The 21,524-nt window shown below is 42.7% G+C and overlaps 1 protein-coding gene across 1 annotated transcript in view; it reads left to right on the top strand.

Annotated features, from left to right (window-relative positions):
• The first annotated feature begins 642 nt into the window (after positions 1-642).
• The window catches only part of FURIN (furin, paired basic amino acid cleaving enzyme), a 155,031-nt gene continuing 134,149 nt past the window's right edge, over positions 643-21,524 (top strand). The window contains exons 1-2 of the mRNA XM_075273383.1: positions 643-952; positions 20,575-20,992. Of these exons, the coding sequence (XP_075129484.1) occupies positions 20,822-20,992 (171 nt within the window). The 5' untranslated portion in view covers positions 643-952; positions 20,575-20,821. The remainder of the gene's footprint in view (positions 953-20,574; positions 20,993-21,524) is intronic.

The raw sequence follows: 21,524 nt of genomic DNA, 5'->3' as shown, positions 1-21,524 counted from the left end.
AGCAGTGTCAGCACATGTGCCAGGGTGCGGAGTGGATTCCCCATAGTAAGCAGGTAAGCCATGTGCAGTATAATAAGCGGCACAGTCAGCTCTGCTACATCTGGACATAACAATAACACTACGTGCTCTCTCAGAAGGACGAAGGTCCATGGTCAGCTCCATGAGTCTCTCCAGCAGCAGGTCCTTGCAGCCAATCCCGCCGCCGCCGCCGCCGGGGAGCCCCCAGCCCGTCACCCGCCCCGCTGCCCTGGCTGAGGTAACAAGAAGCTGACACAGCCCGGGCCGCGCATGCACGACGTGAGAGCAGCCCTGCGCGCCGCCTGGAAGAGGAGGAGGATTAAGAGGAAGACGAGCGCCGGTGCCCCCTCTTCCATGCTGCTAGCGCCGCCGTTGTTGTGTCAGTGACGCGGATTCCGGCTTGTCAGCTTCTCCTTTTCTTGTCTCGGTGGTCGGAGCGCACCCCCATAGAGCTGCCTGTGCCCGGCGAGTGGGTGATGGGGGGGAGGGAGGGTTTGGGGAGACTGCCGGGGACCTGCGTGCAGCATGTAGTGCCGCGTCACTTCTCTGCGCTCTAGCCTCTGCCTCACAGGTGAACGTTCACACTACAACAAGAGACCGCAGAGTGAAGTACCGGAACCGCACAAAGAAGCAGGTCGCGGCTGCTCCCCGAGTAATTACCAGTCTGGCACTTGTCCCCGCCCCCGGACGGGCTCTGGAAGGGGCGGGGGTTTGGAGACTGGACTTGTTTGACGGGGATGACGCTGCCCCCTGCGTCCCACATAAAGAAGAACGCAGGGAGGGAGGAAGAGGGGGAGCTGGACAGTCTGCAACTGGCAGGGGAAGGCAAAACTTCTGCACTCACACTTTGGGATCCCATACAATAATAAACAGAAGACCGGGACATCATGGCCTCACTGAGAAGTGCCAGCTGAAGGCAACCCTATCTGCCCGGGTAAGGCACTGCTGGGGGGTGCACTGACCATGGCCAGACGTATATGGTGTATCTGCCAGGGTAAGGCACTGCTGGGGGTACACTGACCATGGCCAGACTTATATATGGTATATGTGCCAGGGTAAGGCACTGCTGGGGGGGTACACTGACCATGGCCAGACTTATATATGGTATATGTGCCAGGGTAAGACACTGCTGGGGGGGTACACTGACCATGGCCAGACTTATATATGGTATATCTGCCAGGGTAAGGCACTGCTGGGGGGGTACACTGACCATGGCCAGACGTATATGGTGTATCTGCCAGGGTAAGGCACTGCTGGGGGGGTACACTGACCATGGCTAGACTTATATATGGTATATGTGCCAGGGTAAGGCACTGCTGGGGGGGTACACTGACCATGGCTAGACTTATATATGGTATATGTGCCAGGGTAAGACACTGCTGGGGGGGTACACTGACCATGGCCAGACTTATATATGGTATATCTGCCAGGGTAAGGCGCTGCTGGGGGCAATGCTGGGGGTACACCGACCATGGCTAGACTTATATATGGTGTATGTGCCAGGGTAAGGTGCTGCTGGGGGGTACACTGACCATGGCTAGACTTATATATGGTGTATGTGCCAGGGTAAGGTGCTGCTGGGGGGTACACTGACCATGGCTAGACTTATATATGGTATATGTGCCAGGGTAAGGCACTGCTGGGGGGTATACTGACCATGGCCAGACTTATATGGTGTATGTGCCAGGGTAAGGCGCTGCTGGGGGTACACTGACCATGGCCAGACTTATATATGGTATATGTGCCAGGGTAAGGCACTGCTGGGGGGTACACTGACCATGGCCAGACTTATATATGGTGTATGTGCCAGGGTAAGGTGCTGCTGGGGGGTACACTGACCATGGCTAGACTTATATATGGTGTATGTGCCAGGGTAAGGCGCTGCTGGGGGGTACACTGACCATGGCTAGACTTATATATGGTATATGTGCCAGGGTAAGGCACTGCTGGGGGGTATACTGACCATGGCCAGACTTATATGGTGTATGTGCCAGGGTAAGGCGCTGCTGGGGGGTACACTGACCATGGCCAGACTTATATATGGTATATGTGCCAGGGTAAGGCACTGCTGGGGGGGTACACTGACCATGGCCAGACTTATATATGGTGTATGTGCCAGGGTAAGGCACTGCTGGGGGGTACACTGACCATGGCCAGACTTATATATGGTGTATGTGCCAGGTGGCTCCGCTGATGGTCTATCACATAGAGCTGTGTAATGGGACTGAGGTGACTAATGGGTGTCATTGGGAGGCTAGCACATGTATTGTGGCTATCAGGCTTATTGCTGAGCTGGGGATAGTTCTCAGAGGTTACTTATTATTGTTGTAATGGAGATGTCACTTACAATGAACTCCCCAATAATATAACACACACACACGTATATGTATTTATACAGATTACCTCACCACCCATCCTCAATAACTGGGTCACATGGTGCCTTATTAGAAGGGCACTCTCTGGGGTTGTGACTGGCATTGTGCTGCCCTAGAGAGGATCCTATTACACCATATAGAGTTATTATTTGTGATGAGTTATGCTATAGCTTCTCGCTGAGTGGATATATGTATTAGGGCCATGCGACCACTAAGTAGTTCTTATCACAGGGGTCTGTAAATACTCTCCAGTGACATACTTTGCTCACGTACCCCACTGACGGTGAACCCCAAAGTAATATATCCCTTTTACTAACTGTATACGCTCCATCGTGACAGTAATACCAGCACTGCCCTCCAACTGAATGATGACCCCATATCATAATAAATGACTGCCATGTATGGAGGATATCATTAACCCATTACTCTAACAGTGGGATATTACTGGGTAGTGACTGTATATGCTAGGTTTGTAAGTGATGGCCAGCGCTGTGGCGTTACTGTCACTTATTGGGTGTCCTGTTGTATGATTTCCCCTCTGTTAGTCCATGATATATATGGGTTATTGTCCTTGGGCAAGTTCAGATAACCTCAAGTTGCTGATACTTTCTTACTTGCTGCTATGTAGCTGAAAAGGAAATGGGCATGAACTATGTAATGTTCTCCATGTACATGCCATACCACTGCTGAAGACTGTCTGGCAGGATGGCTGATGTGCCAAGTCCTCCTTACTGTTTAGGGGAACTTGTCCTGTCTAGTAGTATTTCTGTTTTGCTGGGGCGTTCTTCCTGAGAATCTGGCCCACTTACCTCCCTGTAAAGTTCCTAGCTTCCTATTACTGTCTTCTATGAATAGTCTCGCCTGTCTGCCTAGTCTTTATTGTGGAGATAAGGCTCCAGATCTAGTTGTGTAGTATTGCCTTGTGAGGATGGAATTGACTTCCTCTTGTCCTGTTTTCCCTGCCACATGTACAGCTTCTTTTCTCACGGTCTGTATTTTGGTAATCATCTGGAAAAATGAGCCGGTTAGTGATTGTATTACTTAGCCTTTAGTGGCCGTCCAAAGCCGCCTTCGCCTTATCTGCCCTGACAATCCTTCCTCGTATAGGCTTCTCTATTGCATGTGTTTATCCTGAGCCCTGTATGGGCAGTGCTTCTATGTAACTAAACAGGATCTGCCAGTAATCCACTTGTTTTATGTATTGTATCTGTTATTATGTATACTTAGCTACTCTGTATCTGTGTGCAGATGACGTTGTTATCTATTATGGGATGCCATACCAGTGAGGGGTACAGCTTGAGTGTGCTTTGCATCTAGTTACTTTACGTCAGGTGACATAGATGTGTGCTTTATATCCTACATCTCAACGTGCTGCAAGGTTGCAGAAATGTGCAGAACTTTTTCAGTTGTTTTAAATTGTCTGGCTCCTAAAAAAAGTAAAACAATTTTCTTGTTGAGAAAATGTTAATTTACATGTTCAGATATTTTCATATAAAAAAAACAGGTGTTGGCTTTTTGTGTGGAATTTTTTTAACCCCACATTCAGTGGTGTAGTCGCAAGTACCATTCAGGATAGCCTGTGGACTTCAACAACCTTTACTGGTATCTTAAATTGCTTTAGTTAGTAGGGGAAATGTAGTAAGTTCTACATATTGCTATCCAAATAAATGTCCGCCCATATACAGTAAAAACTGGAGCCTGCCAATTTGCACAGAAAAATGCTCTTTTATGGTGGTTCTCTCAATGAAAAATACAGAATGCTGACAATAAAAAGATCCCAAAATCATGTATTTTATGCTTGGCATCACATCAGTGTATCATTCATAACCAGGCCCAGGCTAGATTCTTGGTCCCCAGCATAGTACCCACTGTAATTCATGAATGGGATCTGCCCATCCGAATCTGAACAGCTGATAATCCCCTGACCCACATTTGGAATGGGGTTGTCTTGGTGAGATTACCCCTGTTTAATATTAACTTCACCATCTAAGGCTTGTTCTGCACTCACCGTAGTTGTTGGTCTTCCAGATGTTTTATTAAAATGCATGTTCATCTCTACTAACAACGCATAGGCTGAATTCAGGGGAGATTTTTCCTGACAAGCTCTGCTGGCACTGGATATAATGGGACATCAGGCTTGCAGTACAAGGATGTGTGCGACTCCTTTAGTACAAAGACTATAGACAAAGATCTTGTATCCAAAAAGTAATTATGTGGAATCTGACAGAGAGCCCTGACATATGGAGGTACAATAAGGGACTCCTGCATTTTTATGGAAGTCCTATTCCAAATGCATACATATCAGAGCACTAATGCAGCAATGTACATGAGCCCTGTGTCACTGTCTGCTTGTATCTTAGCAGAAAATCTCTGTATATGTCCAGCTTGAGTTTTGAGCTGCTAAGGGTCATCCAAGCAGACTGAATAAATAAGTATTCTTGACGATAAAAGCATGGTTGAACACTTGTTTGGCCGGCAGCCATGTCTAAATCGCCTTATACACGTGCACACTTGGTTCACTTGTTTTCTGAATGCTGCTCTTAGTCATCTACTGGTCACCAGTTATCCACTGGTCCCTTAAAGAGGACTTGACAACTGTAATGTCATTGTAAGTAATTTTATTTGTATTTTCCATGAAACATCAATTTTAATCTAATAGGTTAGTGTAATTCCACAGCTTTTCTTGCTGTGCTGTTCATCTGGTATTGCCCTTGTAAATGTGTATATTGGGGGTTACAATTCGACATGCCAGTAGTGGGTCCTGACAGTCCAACACTCTCTAGTCACTGCAGGGAGGTCTCCTGTTGACAAGGGGAATGTTAACTCCCAGATTTCTAGTTGAACATTTCTAGGAATGGTACATCACAATTCTTTCTATGGGAAAGGCAAGTATTTGCTAATATAGACATATTTGAAGACCTAATTGTACTTCTAACCACAATTGCCACAGGGATAGTGTCACGGGATGGTTAGAGTCTATACTATAGGCAATGTGTAATATATATTTCATGTGGAATGTATTCTCTAACCTGTTATATACATCAATGTGTAGTTGGCTGATTAGGGTCTAGTATGCAAATACCTCTAACTAGTGAGGACCAGTGAGGACAATGGGTGGAGATAATCTGATCAGTGTCTCCAAGAAGATGTTGGATGGTGCATTGTCCATAGTAGACAGGGAGTCTGCTCTCCTTGGTATAGGTGAGGGGGGAAGGATCTGTGACTCAGCCCTTCCCACCCACAGATATAGGTGTAACAGTCTTAGTAGATAGTTGTAGCTGGAGTTAGTATGTGTTAGCCGGCCTGTGCACAGCTCTGCAGAGAGCCAGGATTTAGTTACAGGACCAAGGAACCAAAGTTATCATTGGATTGTGACTTCTGTGGACTTATTGTTATTACGGTTGATGTGACCGCCGCCGGCTACTAACTTTGTGGATTACAATAAATTGCTGTTGTCTCCCGACCTCTTGCGTCCGTGTTGATTCAAAAGACCATCCGGAGGAAGACGTATACCTTTGCTCCGTGACAGATAGTCTTAGCAGGAACTGTCAGTCAGTCCCTCAGGTGGTGGCAGTGGTCTGCTGAGATCTTCTCCACACATTATTATGCACAGGAAAATCCAGTCCATAGGCTGTTATTATTTCCTGCCCGGGTTGATGTTGGGAGTTACTACCTGTTTGCGGCTTGACTGTCCCGTACTGTATACAGGACAGTAGTACAGTGGAAGATCAATATAATGCCAGGAATACAGGAAAACTGACCAATATGCAGGCTGGATTTTCTAGCCCAGATTCCCAGTATGCATTGGGCCCCAGAGACTAGAGTATTGGTGCACTGCAAAGACACAACGTAGCACTTTCTCCTATCTATCTACTAGATAGGTGATAAGTGTTAGATCATTGAAGGTGTTAACGATTAGGTAGTGCTAACATTTCACCATCTTTCCATATAAACCACAACTTGTTACGGTCATGCAGCTGGGAAGTACAGCAGAGTTCCACTTTCTTGAGATCTGTTGGTGTCCCGGTGACCCCACCTAATATAGTTTAGGTTGGAATTTTAGAAAAATCTAGTTTAATAGAATATTTGGGTTTCTGCTATAACTTGAATGGGCGGCACTTAAACAGTATATCATTGTCCCATAAAGCAGACAATGGCTTGTGACAATACAACTTATTTAGTAAAAGAATGAGAATAAATGGCAGCATGCTCAATGTGTCTTGGTGAGATAGTGCCACGAGCTCCAAATATGCTGAGCTGTTACACAATAGCTGACAAAGTGACGATAAAAATGCAAAGGCTTAGGATTGATTGTTACCTGTCTGGCCTGTGTTTCCGTGTGCGAGTATTGATACTGTTTTTATGAGTGACATTTATGGAAAACGGAACGCACCTTTTGTTCAGCTGTGCAGAATGACTCTGAGCTATTGAATTTGGTCCCTCCTTTGGCTTCATGAATAAACAATTCATTAACTATGTGGTCAGGAGCCAATTATTACACTTACAGTAGTTTTTGGTTGTGTAAATTGGACAACAGAAAAAGTTAGTGCTTTACAGTACCAGCGCATGTGAATGAGCCTTTGTTTAAAATCCTCCAGACATTGCAGACAAATGCTGCAGCTTCAGACAATGTGTTCGCTTTTGGAAAACGCAGCATGTTCAGTTTTACCTGCGGAAATTCAGTGTCTTCCTCACTGACTTATGTGGTGCGGAGTGCAAAAAGAAAAAAACTGAAGCGGTTTTGCAGCATTATTTTATTTCCTCTGCATTTCCAGTGCTATTTTTTTTTTTTTTTTCAGCAGTGTGTTGTGTTTTTTAAAGTTGTTTTGTTACGTCTGGCCTTAGCCTTACACTGGGTTATGTGCCGTCCCTCAGAGATATAAATCAGAAGCCTGGAGCCTTTCTGTTTCACATAGATAGCAATAAGGAATGACAAGTTGTGCTTTGGACAGGATAGCTGGAGCACTAGTGTTGTATTCAGCTGCAGTGTACTTGGCTGTGCACCACCTGTTTATTCTTCACATCCTTCTATGACCCCCCTCTTTCGTCTGCACAGGATCCCCATACTCTATAGGTTTTCCTTGGTCACAAGAGTCTCAGTATACTGTTAATACTGTGGCACAAGAAAACCCCAGGAGTATGGCCGCTTTTTTAATACTGGTTCTTTCCAGTCTAGCACTGATGGCTATTCCTTGTTCCAAGTCCATCAGATTGCTGAATGCAACCCCCATTCTGGATTTATACTGAAACTCATCCGTGAAAAAATTGATTTTATGCTACATTCATCACATGTCTTATTTCCATACAGGGAAGTTTCGATCTTGAAAGGATGTCTTTAATAGTGACAATTCAGTGTATACAAGCAGAAATGAGACCAAAAGGAGATTCTTTTGGTCTCTGCTGGATGGATGTTTGATGTGTGCTTTGGGAACGTTGTAGCCTGAGGCCAGGTGCACCTGGGGTGTTGCGGTCCAGAACATAGGTCTGTAGTATATAGGTCGTATTTCCCAGACTGCACTTTGTCTGAAGGCCTAGGCTCACATTATCAGTGATCTATTATGCTGTGGGTTACAGACTCACCACAGAACTGCTGTCCTGTTATAAATACAATATGAGACCGTAGTCCTGCAGTGACTCTCTGCGTTATAGATGACTGATACTGTGAGTCCAGGTATCCAGACAATATATATGGACCGTGTTTTCTGGATCTTAACTGCAGTTGACCTTCGGGAAACCTCAGATGGGTTTGTGTTTCGTCTAGATAACACGTGGCATGCCATGGCTGCATTGTCTATATAGACCAGAGTCACTACTTTAGTGAGACATGTGGCCATCACACAATCCGTATTACCCAGGCTACACACAAATGACTCAATTTGCCCCAACACATAAAGAGGTTCTCTCATCACAAACAACCATTGTTTTATATGGCAAGCGCTGGGGTATTTAGCTGTATATCTTGCTTGCAGTGGCTATTTTCAGGAAATGTACTATTATTGTATATGTATTATTCCGTGTAATGCTCAAGACCTTGAGAGCAAGAGCTGATTCTTTGTTTACATGGAAATACAGTATCACTTCACCAATACAGACGATGCTCAGCATAGTATCCCCTACAATGCGCTGTGCTGGAGTGACATCACGTTTCCTGGTGACCGCTTCCTTAAGGGCCTATTATTTCACAAGGTTATTAGGCCAGTTAATGTGGACAAGCAAGCATTCCTAGGAAGACTGCTTCCCAATAATCTGGCCTGTTCTGAATGCACCATGATGGTGGGGTTTTCACTTATTAGTTAATGCTTCACTTACTTATACTGAGTGATTTTCACTATGGACCACACTGTCAGAACAAAACCAGACGGCCAATAATGATAAATGACCTGCAATTGGTGTTTTACTTATAAGTGAAATCATTGGTGACCCCTTACTGAGTGCTGCTATGGCTGAATTGAGAACCTAGTATGGCAGCACATTTTATGTGAGCACATACTATGTGACACCACATTCTGTGTGATCTCCCTTAGGCTGCAAAAGGAGACACAATAAGGTTTTTGTTGAAGCCAAAACCGGGTGTGAAACATAAAGGGTAAGAATGATCTAAATGAAGCACAGATGGTTCATCTTCTCAGCTTTTTAATATTAATTTTTTTCATCCACTCCTGGTTTTGGCTTTAAAACCTGAGCATGTGTTCTTGCCCTTATTACGCTGCCATGAGCTGACAAATCTTTGAACTGTTGTTGGGATTGCATCGTGATTTTGGCCTTGACTCCTTTTGCGTGACCAAAGATCGCTAGGTCGCCCTGCGACTCCCACACTGCCCAACTGTGGCTCTAGTTGCAAAAAATTGGTCGCTGCTTAATCTTTTTGCAACTCTGTTTCATATTCGGCAGCGTTGGCCATTAGTGCATGTGTGACAATGGGACTTGGTGATGCCTGGTTGTATGACAGGAGTTTCAGCCATGATTGCTGTGTTGTACTAATCTTGGTGTCTCAACCCTTTGTACTCCACATACTGGTTTTGACTTTAAAATAAAAATGAAATTGGCAAAAGCCGACTGTACGTCCTTGATCTAAAAGACTCAAAATGATGGCAGCAGATCACTGGGAGTAAACCAGCCGCAGATAATCCAAGTAACTGAATGGGGAGGCACACTGTAGCAGCAGTCATTCTTCCCTCGGGTACTGTGCATAGACCAGAGTAATAAGCCAATGTAAATGAGGGCCAATTGATGCATTTATCGGCTCAAATACGGTTCATGCAAATAGCAGCTTATTCCCACTATTGAACACATGAAAACTTGGCAGTGGTCGCTGAGATGAGATTCGCGCATGTGTCTTCCTAAACGTTAATGTTGGACATTGGAGTGTACAGCTCACTGTAAGCCAAGTACTCAGGTTGCCATAGACAATCCAAACATTGGCTCTTGGGATTTGGCCAACTCTGTACTTTCATTAGATCTTGAGCTTTCTTTGTCACCTTCAGTATGTTTAGTTTGCTATGCCACCTGGGGTCATTCACAGGGGAAAATTTATTAAGACTAATATTACAGTCATAATTTATTCCCTGAGGTTTTCAAGACATGATAGATCACTTATAGTTCTTGTGCATGTGGGTGCGCCCGATCTCATAACTATACCAGTCTGGTAGACCAATGGTGAGCGGCATGTAGAAGCTGAAATGTGCAGTCCTGTCGCCCAAGTTGAATTGAACATTGATTTTAAAACTTCTGAACCAGTGTTGCGTGGGAGGAGGTGAAGCTCCCTAAATCTGGTTTACTGGTGTGTGTGTGGTGTTTTTTTTTTTTTTTTTTAAAGATCCATCTTACAACGTTATCCGCGCCACGTCTGGTGCTGAAACTATGACAAGTGACCACACACTGATCCGCCTCATTGAATGAGTGTAATAGGCATGAAGATCTGTGGTTGTGACTGTGGCAGAAGCCTGAGGCTTCACTAATACTGTCTACATGTTAGACTGTGCAAAAGTACGGTAACTAGACAATTTTTTTTTTTTTTTCAGTTTCTTATGCTGAATGATAAATCTAGTACATTGTTGGACTGCCTAGTTTAATGTCCTATTAGGCCAGTTTCACATCTGTGTTCGGGTTATTCTGTTCCCCTCATCGCATGAAAAATGCAAGCAGTACTTTTCTCTCTCTATTTTTCATGTGGAAACCACACAGATCCCAGTATAGTCTATGGGGTCTGCAAGTTTCCTAAGGTAAACGCTTTTTTTTTTTTTTTTTTTTTTTTTTAATGCGGATTAGGTTTCCATTCGGGGGGTCCCCAAGAGGACTCCCTGAAAGGAAACCCATGTGCATATGTGAACCGGGTCTTAATAAGTCTGTTCTAGTGTATATTAGGTGTATGTATATTGTGTTTGTATGTATATCACTTGCTTACATATGTAATGAGGGTTAGTCTACTTCCTTTGCCTGACCTGTATTACTAAGTATTTTTGGAGGGATAGGTAGTGACTACGTATATCTGGGCTAGAGATTTTCCTAATGTATAGGTTAAACAGTAACCAAGATGGTAATGTAAACCTAGCTAGATATTACTAAATGTATCTGTACAACAGGACAAGTTAAGCTTCTTATTACTATACCTTTCTATTCACTTTGGCCATATTGGAACTATTTAGGGACTATTTCCCTTGTGTATTTGTCCTAACTTGTTTTCTTGGAAGAATGTCCTGTTGTTTAAGGTCTTGAAAGTGGCAGAATGTCCGGTGCTTCTCTACTACGTCTCTGCAGTAATTGGAGAAGAAAACGCGCAGACCTTACTGTGTCTCAGGTTCTTTGTTGACCTTTTGTGTCTTGCAGCATATTTTCTGGGTTTCTTTCAGGTAATCTCCATGACAGCCCTGAAATAGTCCAATCGCAGACTTACTCTGTTCTGCACGGCCCTCTTTTTGTTGCAAAACAAATTTGACAGAAGTTCGGATTGTTCCAGCTTGTGTACTCTACTTATCTGTTATACCACTTCAGCAGGACAAAAGTTTCTCTGCTATCGCCATCTGCACACGTTCTTGCCCATTTTTATACATTTTCCATGCTGCCTATTGTTGGTAAATAAGACTTGCGTTTCATAAGTTAAGAAGGGGGGGAAAAACACCACGTCATCCCCAGGCACTAGATGATGAACTATAGATGGAAGTTGGTGTTTGGGCAAAAACATGCATATATATATATATATATATATATATATATATATATATATATATATATCTCTATTCCACTATATACTGCCTACAGAAGGACCAGGAAGAAGTGACCACTTAATCACTGTCTGAGGCGGTCACAAGTATGCCTTTAACTGGGGCATCATTTGTAAACAATAAGGTCAGGGTTAAAGGTTAACTGGTTACTTCCTCTTTTGTATACTTATCATGGATTGTGAGCCAAGGCTTTACCGTACAACATAAAAATATTAGATATAACTGCTGAGATTATTAGGCCCGATTCACATTTGCGTTCAGGTTTCCGTTCAGGGAGTTCATTTGGGGATCCCTTGAACAGAAACCTATCTGCATAAAAAGCGGTTACCTAAGGAAACCTGCGGACCCCATAGACTATAATGGGGTCCATGTGGTTTCCACTCTGTTTCCGCATAAAAAATGTATAGAGAACAGTGCTGCTTCCATCTCATGCGGATAAGCGAACAGAATGACCCGAATGCAGATGTAAAGCAGGCCTTAGTCTCAGCAAATGATCTACTTTCAGTATAGGAATGTGTCAGATCTGGTCTAAATAGAATCTATCTATCTATGAGTTTCTCATGATTATAAAGGTATTTTTGAGGATAAGTTTGTGAAATTCCTTAAAGGGATCCTATCAGTAGGACACCATTTTTTTTTCTAGGTACCATGTCGGAATAGCCTTAAGAAAGGAGAAGAATAGCCTATGTTTTGTCGTCTTCTCCACGCCGCCGTTTGCCTACAATCCCAGTTCTTGACGGTATGCAAATTAGCTCTCTCGCAGTACTGGGGGCGGGCCCCAGCATTCAAACAGCACTGGGGGCGTCCCCAATGCTGTGAGAGAGCTCTCTCCAGCGCCGCCTCCATCTTCGTCAGCAGCGTCATCTTCTGCCTCTTCTTCCGGTGGTGGCTTGTAACTTCTAGGCCTCGGGCCTTGGGCAGAGCAGATTGCGCATGCCCACAGGCCACGAGAAAATGGACGCTTGCACAGTATTGTAAGCGGCAGTCTGCTCTGCCCGAGGGCTAGAAGTTACAAAACACCACTGGAAGAAGAGGCGGAAGATGACAAAGATGGAGGCAGCCCTGGAGAGAGCTCTCTTGCAGCATTGGGGACGCCCCCAGTGCTGTTTGAGTGCTGGGGCCTGCCCCCAGTGCTGCGTGAGAGCTAATTTGCATACCGACAAGAACTGGGATTGTAGGCGAACGACAGCGCGGAGAAAACAACGAAAGGTAGGAGATGAGTAGCCTTTCTTAAGGCTATTCCGACGTGGTGCCTAGAAAAAATTGTCTGACTGATAGGATCCCTTTAAGTTTACACACTCATGTAATAGTTAAACTGTAATATTGTTAAGTTATGAGGTCCTCTCTGAAAAGGACACCTGGACATTTGGAAAATACCATGTATATTTCCCCTTCGTCTCTTGACTGTATTTTATTCATTTTATAGATTTTATTTTTTTAAATATAATTTTGTTCTATGGAAGCTTAGTAGTTGCGAGGCAATAAATTATACAATCCTGCTGGAAGACTGTCCCATTGTAATTAGAGGTACGCTTACACGCATCGATTATTTTCCTCTATAATTTAGAAAAAAAGATCAATCATGGCAATAATGTCTGAGATTCTGGATCGACAAAATGCTTTTCTCACAGAAAAGAAAATGTATCTGACCTACTTCTACCCAGAATCGCTGTTCCACTGCAGTTCAGGAGAGAACTTGGTTATTGGGAAAGGTCTTCAACATCTTAGTTACTGTACTTATAACTCATTACGTCTGTATAAGATGGCGCTATACAAGTAAGGAAAATAAATAATACATACTAAGTTCATTACTTTCTGTTCTCTTTCCATTTCTAGATTGTCATGCTCCAAATTGACTGCATTATTGTAACAAAAATTGGGACTTTAATTCCCAGTTTTTGTGGCCAAATAAAGGGGATTTCTCATAAACAAAAATATGCATCTCCAATCCACAGAATAAGGGGATAAACATTTGATAGCGGAGACCCCATCAGTGAATGAGTCCCTATGTCCCCTGTGTCATTGAAGCCATAATGCACATGAATGACCACTGCTGCATTCACTTTAATACTAATGGTGCTGAAATGTGAGTGAAGTACGCTTTGGCTCCATTCACATGGGGCTGTTTGGTTACTGATGAGGGACCCCTACTTATCAACTACCCTGTGAATGGGTGATAAATGTTAAGGCCTAATTGGCAGGGACTCCCAAGCCATGGCAAGATCGAGCAGGATGATGTGTTTTTTTTTGTTTTTTTTTTTTGTTTTTTTTAATTTATTTTTTTAAAACCATGGAAGGCAGATTCTGGCCGGAGTCCATGGCAGATTCCTCCATATGAACCTAGCCTAAAGCTGCAGGAGATTTATCAGCACAAGCTATTGTGAGAACTCTGGCACATTTGTCTAAGTTTACACTGCCTTACTATTAGTAAATGTGGGCCATTGTTTTCTGAATTCTGGGTTATTGCAAATATTTTCTTCATATCTACTTTTGCTGAAGGACAAGTATGCAAGTTATTCTAAAAGCGCTTATAAAATTGTTAATCCTGGCATGTCTGTGCATGGTAAATGTGCGAGCACGGACTGACTAATTGGGTAGTTAATAATGCTATTAGACTTCATGAGGTGAGGGGCCAGGGTCTCGCCTACACTGGAGGGATCAAAGCTGCAGTGCACCTCATTTCATTCTGAAATGTCCCATCCTTTAGTCATTTCCCTCCTGTCTAATGGCTGGTTAAGTATGACTAGTTGTGACAGTGCTAATCATGTTGTGATATGACGGGTTTATTTTTAGATATGGTGTATGGTTTCTGATTACATGTAGTCTATTAAGTCTCATCTCACATTTGGTGTGATCATTAGGTTTATATTAGAGAATAGCAAATGCATTTCCTGTATACACAATTCTCAGGACAGGCCCTCTCCCCTATGGCTATTGACAAATGTTACCTATATTCTCTCTTGGGGTACTGGCGAGAGAATTTGACTTCTCTATAACCAGAAGTTCATCCCCCATACCTTTATTGACTGGCTGTACAACTTTTGCAGAAATTACAACCAAATAATCTGTATAATTGTAATTCTGAAGTAGGCCCTATTCACACAAGGCTTTGTTACAGGAAAAAATACCCATAAAGGGAAGATTTCCACAGCCCAGTGAGACTCTAAGGGTAAGATCATACAGGGTTTTTTGGTCCGGAACCTGAGGCGGGTGACCGCGACCAAAAGCCAGTGCACTGCACCGGTATTCAGTCGCACACTCTGCTCCGGTTTAGGCCAAATGAATGGGCCTAGTCTGGAGAAGGGAGTGTCTTCAGGCCGAATCGCGAGGTGAAACAGCCTGAAAAATGAGCATCTCACGGCTCCCATTGATTTCAATGGGAACCGTCTTTTTGGTCAGGATTTTGAGATGGATACGGCCTCAAAATCCTGACCAAAAATCCCTGTGTGAACTTACCCTAATAACAGCAATTATTTTTGTTTAGTTAAAGCAGCCATACATGTTTAGACTTGGATTGGTTGTGACGCACCCCCCCAATCCCAGATAATAAGAGGCCATTGTATCATTGCCTCTGCGTGTACTATAGTGGCCCTTTGAAATAAAGATATTGTTAAAACTGTCTTTAATGTTTTCATCTTTTTTTTTTTTTTTTTTCTTATAATCCTCTTCCACTGGTGAGGGTGCTCTAAGAAGAACATCACTTCTAGTAAGGATGGACACATTTTGGATTGGCGTTCTCGTAACAGATAGAAAAGAGAACTGTTAGCCTAAGCCTTTGTTTCATCAACAGACATTGCTGACTACACACTTTATTCAGAGCTAAATAGAATGTAATGTTCTCATTTCTTAGTTTTCAGAATACATTGCTTCATTTAAAGTTAATGTGTTGTTTAAACTTGTATTTTTTATTTTTTGCTTGTGATTTTTCTTTTCTTTTTTGGCTTTAATAAAAGAGATGAGAAATACAGAATAAATTAGAACTGGGTGAGTATGGAGCTGTGCCACATGTGGATGGCAGTCTTTCTTCGCACACCATTTTTTTGTGGCCTGAAAGTAATTAGGGAAATTTATTATCCCAGTGACACAATTTTCTGGCATAGATGGGTAATAATGTGGTGCCAGATGTGTCTCATCCTCTATTCTGTGCCTCACTTGCCACTCTTTTGAAAGTGGCAGGGTACAAATTGGTCCAACATGGTGGTACCTGACTGCAGTGGGTTTCTCTTGTGGTGTATGTGTGCCTATTTATTTATCCATAGTGGTGGACCCCAAAAATTCACCAAGAAGTGAGGAAGGGGGGAAAAAATGGCAGAAAAACACACCTGGACAAATAAACTAACACTATATTTTAAACCGTGAAAAGCTAGGTTAGGCAGTCTTGAGCTGCACTACATTTTCCAAAGTGTCTAATGCTGTTTGAAAATCTGGTGTGATTTTGGCTGTCTAGTCTGACTATACACTGCTTCGTTTTTGACAAAACCTTGGTGTATTTTGTGGGGCATGGTTTTGCATATTAAACCTCGCCTCCCCAATAGGGGACTTTCCAATGCTGATTGGGCCCGGATGAATGGGCCTAATTGTCAGATTTCTGAGCTGTGGAATCCGTGGCGTGTGTGTGTGTGTGTGTGTGTGTGCGTGCGTGCGTGCGTGCGTGCGTGCGTGCCCGCGTGCCCGCGTCCAATCTCTGCCATGTAGGAGGTAGATTCGGAGTAAAATTTGCAAAGAAATCTGCCCCCAAATCCGCAGATTCCTATGTAAATGTACCCTTAGAAAGTGTCTGAACACATAGAAAAAGAGATGTAAAGCATGTACATATTAGTTACCTGTCCCAATGTTGGTGCATTTCATAATTCCTTATTGGCTTACATGGAACATCTGTGCTATGTTCCTCAAACATTAATTTTTTTTTTTTTTCATGTTTGTTGTGTCTCATGTTTTGTTGTAGTTTTTAAATTTTTCTTATGGCTTTTTAATTCTTCTACAGACTGTTTAATTAGTTCTTTGGGCTATATAAAGAATATTTCCCACATTCCAAGTTGGTAAACAGTATGTTATTTTACTTTTATGGGGGGTGGCATTATAGCCTTTTGCATTTTGCATAAAGTAGGTAACTTACATATTGAATGACTTTAATTGTTTTCCGAAATTAAAACTACTGAATAAGTTAAAAAAAATTATGTAATTATTCTATGAGATGTATTTTTATTTTTTTTGTTTTGCTCATTGTGTGTGTATTAAATATATATAATCTTTTTTTCTTATTGGGTTAGTTAAACCAGATCCTAAACCATATTGGTAAGCTTAATTTGCACGAAAATAACTGGAATACATTCTTTGCAGAACACTGCATATTTGCACCTCCCTGGGCAAAGGGATGAATTAGTGGGAGTGGTTTATTGTGAAGGGTTGTGGCCAACATGCATTACAATAGCAGCAGAATTTTGACACAAAGTATGTTAACCAGTAAGTCATTTACAGTTATTGTCTGAAGATGCACAACATTTATCGGCCAGCAAGAGTCAAGATATATAGATGACTTGGAGCATTAGTAGATTGCCTGGTGTAAATTGAGAATAGTTAATCTGCTCCTTCTAGCTACTGCACAAAGGTGAGTCATAGCGGCCATATGGAAATCGGTGTGAACTCTCCAGATACTAGTTTCCTATGGGGGAGTGCTGAGGGCATGCTCTGTTACTTGAGCAGAGATCATACAAGTAGGGCAGGGGGTGAACTACAACCATCTGCACCCAGCTTCCATTGTAATTGTTGAGAACTGTCTTATGTGCCATCATAAAAAAATATATCTTGTTTAGCTGGTGGCATTAAAAATGGATAAAGAATTCTCCAGAATTTGTGTGTTAAAAAACTTTATTTTAAACACTAGGCAACTTTTTAATAATACCTGGAAACAAAGAACAAAAACCCTGGGCTGTATTCTTTGTTTCCTCCTATGTCTGACCTCAGCTATCGTGGTCTGCCTACTCATTGTTTGCTTATATAGTGAGTAAAATTGGAAGGCTGAATCATGTTTGAGGTATGCTGAGCTATTTGTATGCTAATATATATTGTATGCTGGCCACAATTGAAGAGTCCTGTAGATGACCACTTAATTGTGGCTAATAGGTAGGATGCCTGGTGCTTGTCTCCATCTAGGCTTGTTTCTATGCAACAGCATTACTGTCTAGGCTTTGTTTTCCAGGCTTGGGAATGACTAGCACAGAAGAGGTTAACCTCTTCCAGACCTCGGCATGTCAATACCTGCATGAAGTAGAGACAGGCTGGCTGCGGTCAGTGCACTGTAGGAAGCTACTTCCCGCACATGCAGTGACCTAATGCCACGTGTCTGCTAGAAAAGCCAAGCAAATTATAGTGGGGATCTGAAAGCCCATCCCTGTGGTCAGCGGGGCACAGTTTTTTATATTCAAAGTTTGTTGAGGAGTTTACCAGGTCATCCATTTATGGAAGACTTGCAGATTGACTTAATGCTAAATGATTTTGCTATGGGCAGCGTTAGTCAGACCTCTATACCTATGACTTACCGTGATGGAACTCATCCCAGGGAGAGGAGCAGCTCTGACTTAAGACACATCAGCATAAAACAGTCTGCTGTGGTTTTAACACGGCGCAAAGAAAGTGCTGGTACTTGTATAAGGGCATGTTCACACAGGAGATTGGTTTCAGAAATGTCTGCGACTGAAAATCAATTTTACATCTTGGATTGCATTCACATTGCCATAATACTGTCGCATTTTATGATCAGAATTAGCAGCTGCCAATCCGATCACAAACACAGGTCTAATGACCCAACCTAGTGGCATCATCGCCATCTATGATTCTGTAAGTTCAGGTCATTAGACCTGAGGTTGGAACTAGATTTACAAGTGTAAAATGGTCTGGTTGCAGCCTTGGGGTATGTTCAGACGGCAGAAAATGAAGAGGCATTTCAGGCAGACATCCGCCTCAGATTCCTTTTTTATTTTCTAGCTTTCCACCACAACCTTTTAGGTTCCGATGAATGAGCCTAACCAGCAGGGTGTCTCGCGCCACACTATCTGCGAGAGGAGAGCGCTTATTTTTTTTCAGTGTCTTGCTTTGATCTGTCTACCATTGAAAACAATGGGAGGCAGAATGTGTGAGGAATAAGCCTCAAAATCAGTGCCACATTCTGCCCTGTGATGTTTCGGCAGCAGTTGAATGGGTTTCTGCAAACAGGATTCCGACGTATGAGTCAAGTCGCAGAAATTTCTTCATCTAATCTGCCACATGTGAACATGTCATACCCCAAGGTGTACGCAGTAATAAACTGTTTATCGGATAATTAACTTGCTGCCTTAGGCTCTGTTCACATCTGTGTTGGATGCTCTGTTAGAAACCTTCTTTTCAGAATCCATCAACTTTTTAAAAAAATGAATAACAGCATTACGTGCACACTACTTATCCTCAATCTGTATATGAGTCAATCGCTGCATTATAAAATATAGATCTCAATCAAAAAATATATATTCTATATATCATTACTTTTTTCAACTTTATTTTTTGTACATAATTGCGAGGGCTTCCATCTTGCCCGAGCTTCTTCTCTGCTCTTTTAACAGCATTTAGTAATATGCTTTACATTATGGTCATGGCCATATATAGTAATAGACTGGAGCCAACTCATCGAGGTCTATACGAAAGTTTTTCTAGACCTGCTCTGGGCTGAGCAGATAAGCCGTGACATAACGTATTGCCCCTAGTTGATGTACCAATGGGTGTTATCTTCTATTGTAATGGTTATATTGGTATTATCCTCTATTGTTATCCTGCATGTAATGTAAATGAGGTGAATGCTGCAAAGTAAAGGTATCTGGCTTCTAATGGGGTAAAAATCGCAGGATGTGATCTGAGAGAAACCAGCTATATCTTTCTAATCCTGGACGGCCCCTTTCATTAGTTTTTAGCAGGTCATGAGAGAGTTAAAAGAAAGACATAATGTGCAGTAAATGTCTGCTCTTGGTGATATCATAATGCGTCAGTTTATTGTTCTTTGTGTGAACTTCTATCCAATAATTGCTGGCCTTGAAGTGTTGGCGAGAAACCTTAGTCATCCGTAGTTGGAGAGAGAGAGACTATTGTTGATGTGGCTTTGGACGTGTCCCTAATTTCAGCAATTTTTTTTTGTGTATGTCTCCTTGGCAGTGAAGGGGAGGTTATGTTGTAGGTGTTACACGGTGACGCGGTCACATGCACATCCCTGTTTATTAATGGGATATTTCTACGAGTGCTGAACATGCCGATCCTCCTGTATAACCAATTAGACATGTGAGGCTGGATACAGACAGGCCCATTACACTGGCTAATTTACTATACGCTACCACAATAGCAAGTGGACAAGCTCTGGAGCCCGTTTTAATTGGAAGAAAGCTCACCACTGTGAAGAGCAGATTTTAGTTTTTTTTTTTTATTGTCCTTTTTAATGTTCCGGCCTGATAAGTTACATTTTATCTGCGCAAAGCTCTACTGACAGAGAAATACCGCAGAGAGTCTATTACAGGCTTACGATAAGCAACTGCACATGTGGAGTTCAATTTATTTCCATAGGAAAAGTGTGGTTAAGTCCTGTGAGTTTTCATAAATTCTACAGAATTTTTTTTTTTTTTGTTCTCATAATAAAATAGGGCCGCAAAGTGTCCAGCGATTCCAAAACACGAAGGCTGCCAGACAAATTATTGGCAGTATAATCAGCCCGCGATGCCTGCTACATGTTAATGTTCTCATCTGTTTATTTTTTTATGTTGTGAGGATCTAGAACTGCGTGAGTCTTGCTTTACCCAAAATTGCAGCATAACAATTTGCTTTAGATTTATATGTGTATTTTTTATATATATAATTTATTTCTGTAGAGGATTCTTCTTCCATTATTTATCACAGCAGTACTTTGCAAAAATATTCACTCTTTGTTTTTTCTTCCCTGCTTATAGAACCCACTTTGGACATTATTTCCAGTCTGGAGAGTCTTCCGCAACCTAAGGAGGATATATATATTTTTTTTTTTATTTTTTGTTACAATTCTGCTTAGCACTTTGAAAGTTTGTTTTTGGACCCCATGATCCCCAGGACTGAACGAAGTTCCTGCGCAGGGGAAGCGGATTGTGTGGCGTTGGGGATCTGATATCTGACTTCATTCGTGGACTGCTTTGCATTTATTCAGGAGCACAAAACTTTGTCATGGATCTGAGGCCTACTGTTTTCTTTCTATTCTGGACTTCCCTGTCATTACAATTGAAAGACTTGACTGGACATAAAGTATATACAAACACATGGGCAGTCCATATACCAGGTGGTCCTGCAGTGGCTGACCAAATATCCAAGAAATATGGCTTCATTAACCACGGCCAGGTGAGTGACTGGATGAAATTACATTTTTCCTTAATGTTCACAGAAAATGTCCTGTTCGTCTCAGACTTGAATTACGTTGCTGTGCGTTAGAGGTATACCGTATTTTCCGGACTATAAGGCGCACATAAAAACCTACGATTTCCTCAGAAATCGTAAGTGCGGCTTATAGTCCGGTGCGGCTTATATATGGATGGAAGCGGCGGCAAAGACTGCGTGCCGCTTCCATACATACATAAAAGGCACCGTAAGGGTGCATTCACACTACCGAACGCTGGCGTGTATCACAGCCGTACACGCCGGCGTTACAGCAGGGCTGCCGGACACTTCCTATTCATTTCTATGGGAGCAGGCATGCGAGCGCTCCTCATAGAAATGAATGGACAGACACTTCCCATTCATTTCTATGGGAGCCGGCATGCGAGCGCTCCCTATAGAAATGAATGGAAAAAAGCAGTCCATTCATTTCTATGGGGAGCGCTCGCATGTCGGCTCCCATAGAAATGAATGGGAAGTGTCCGGCAGCCCTGCTGTC

Source organism: Leptodactylus fuscus, chromosome 5 (assembly GCF_031893055.1).
Source record: "Leptodactylus fuscus isolate aLepFus1 chromosome 5, aLepFus1.hap2, whole genome shotgun sequence".
NCBI lineage: Eukaryota > Metazoa > Chordata > Amphibia > Anura > Leptodactylidae > Leptodactylus > Leptodactylus fuscus.
The sequence above is the reverse complement of the archived record's forward strand: the minus strand, read 5'-3'. Positions and strand labels throughout refer to the sequence as shown.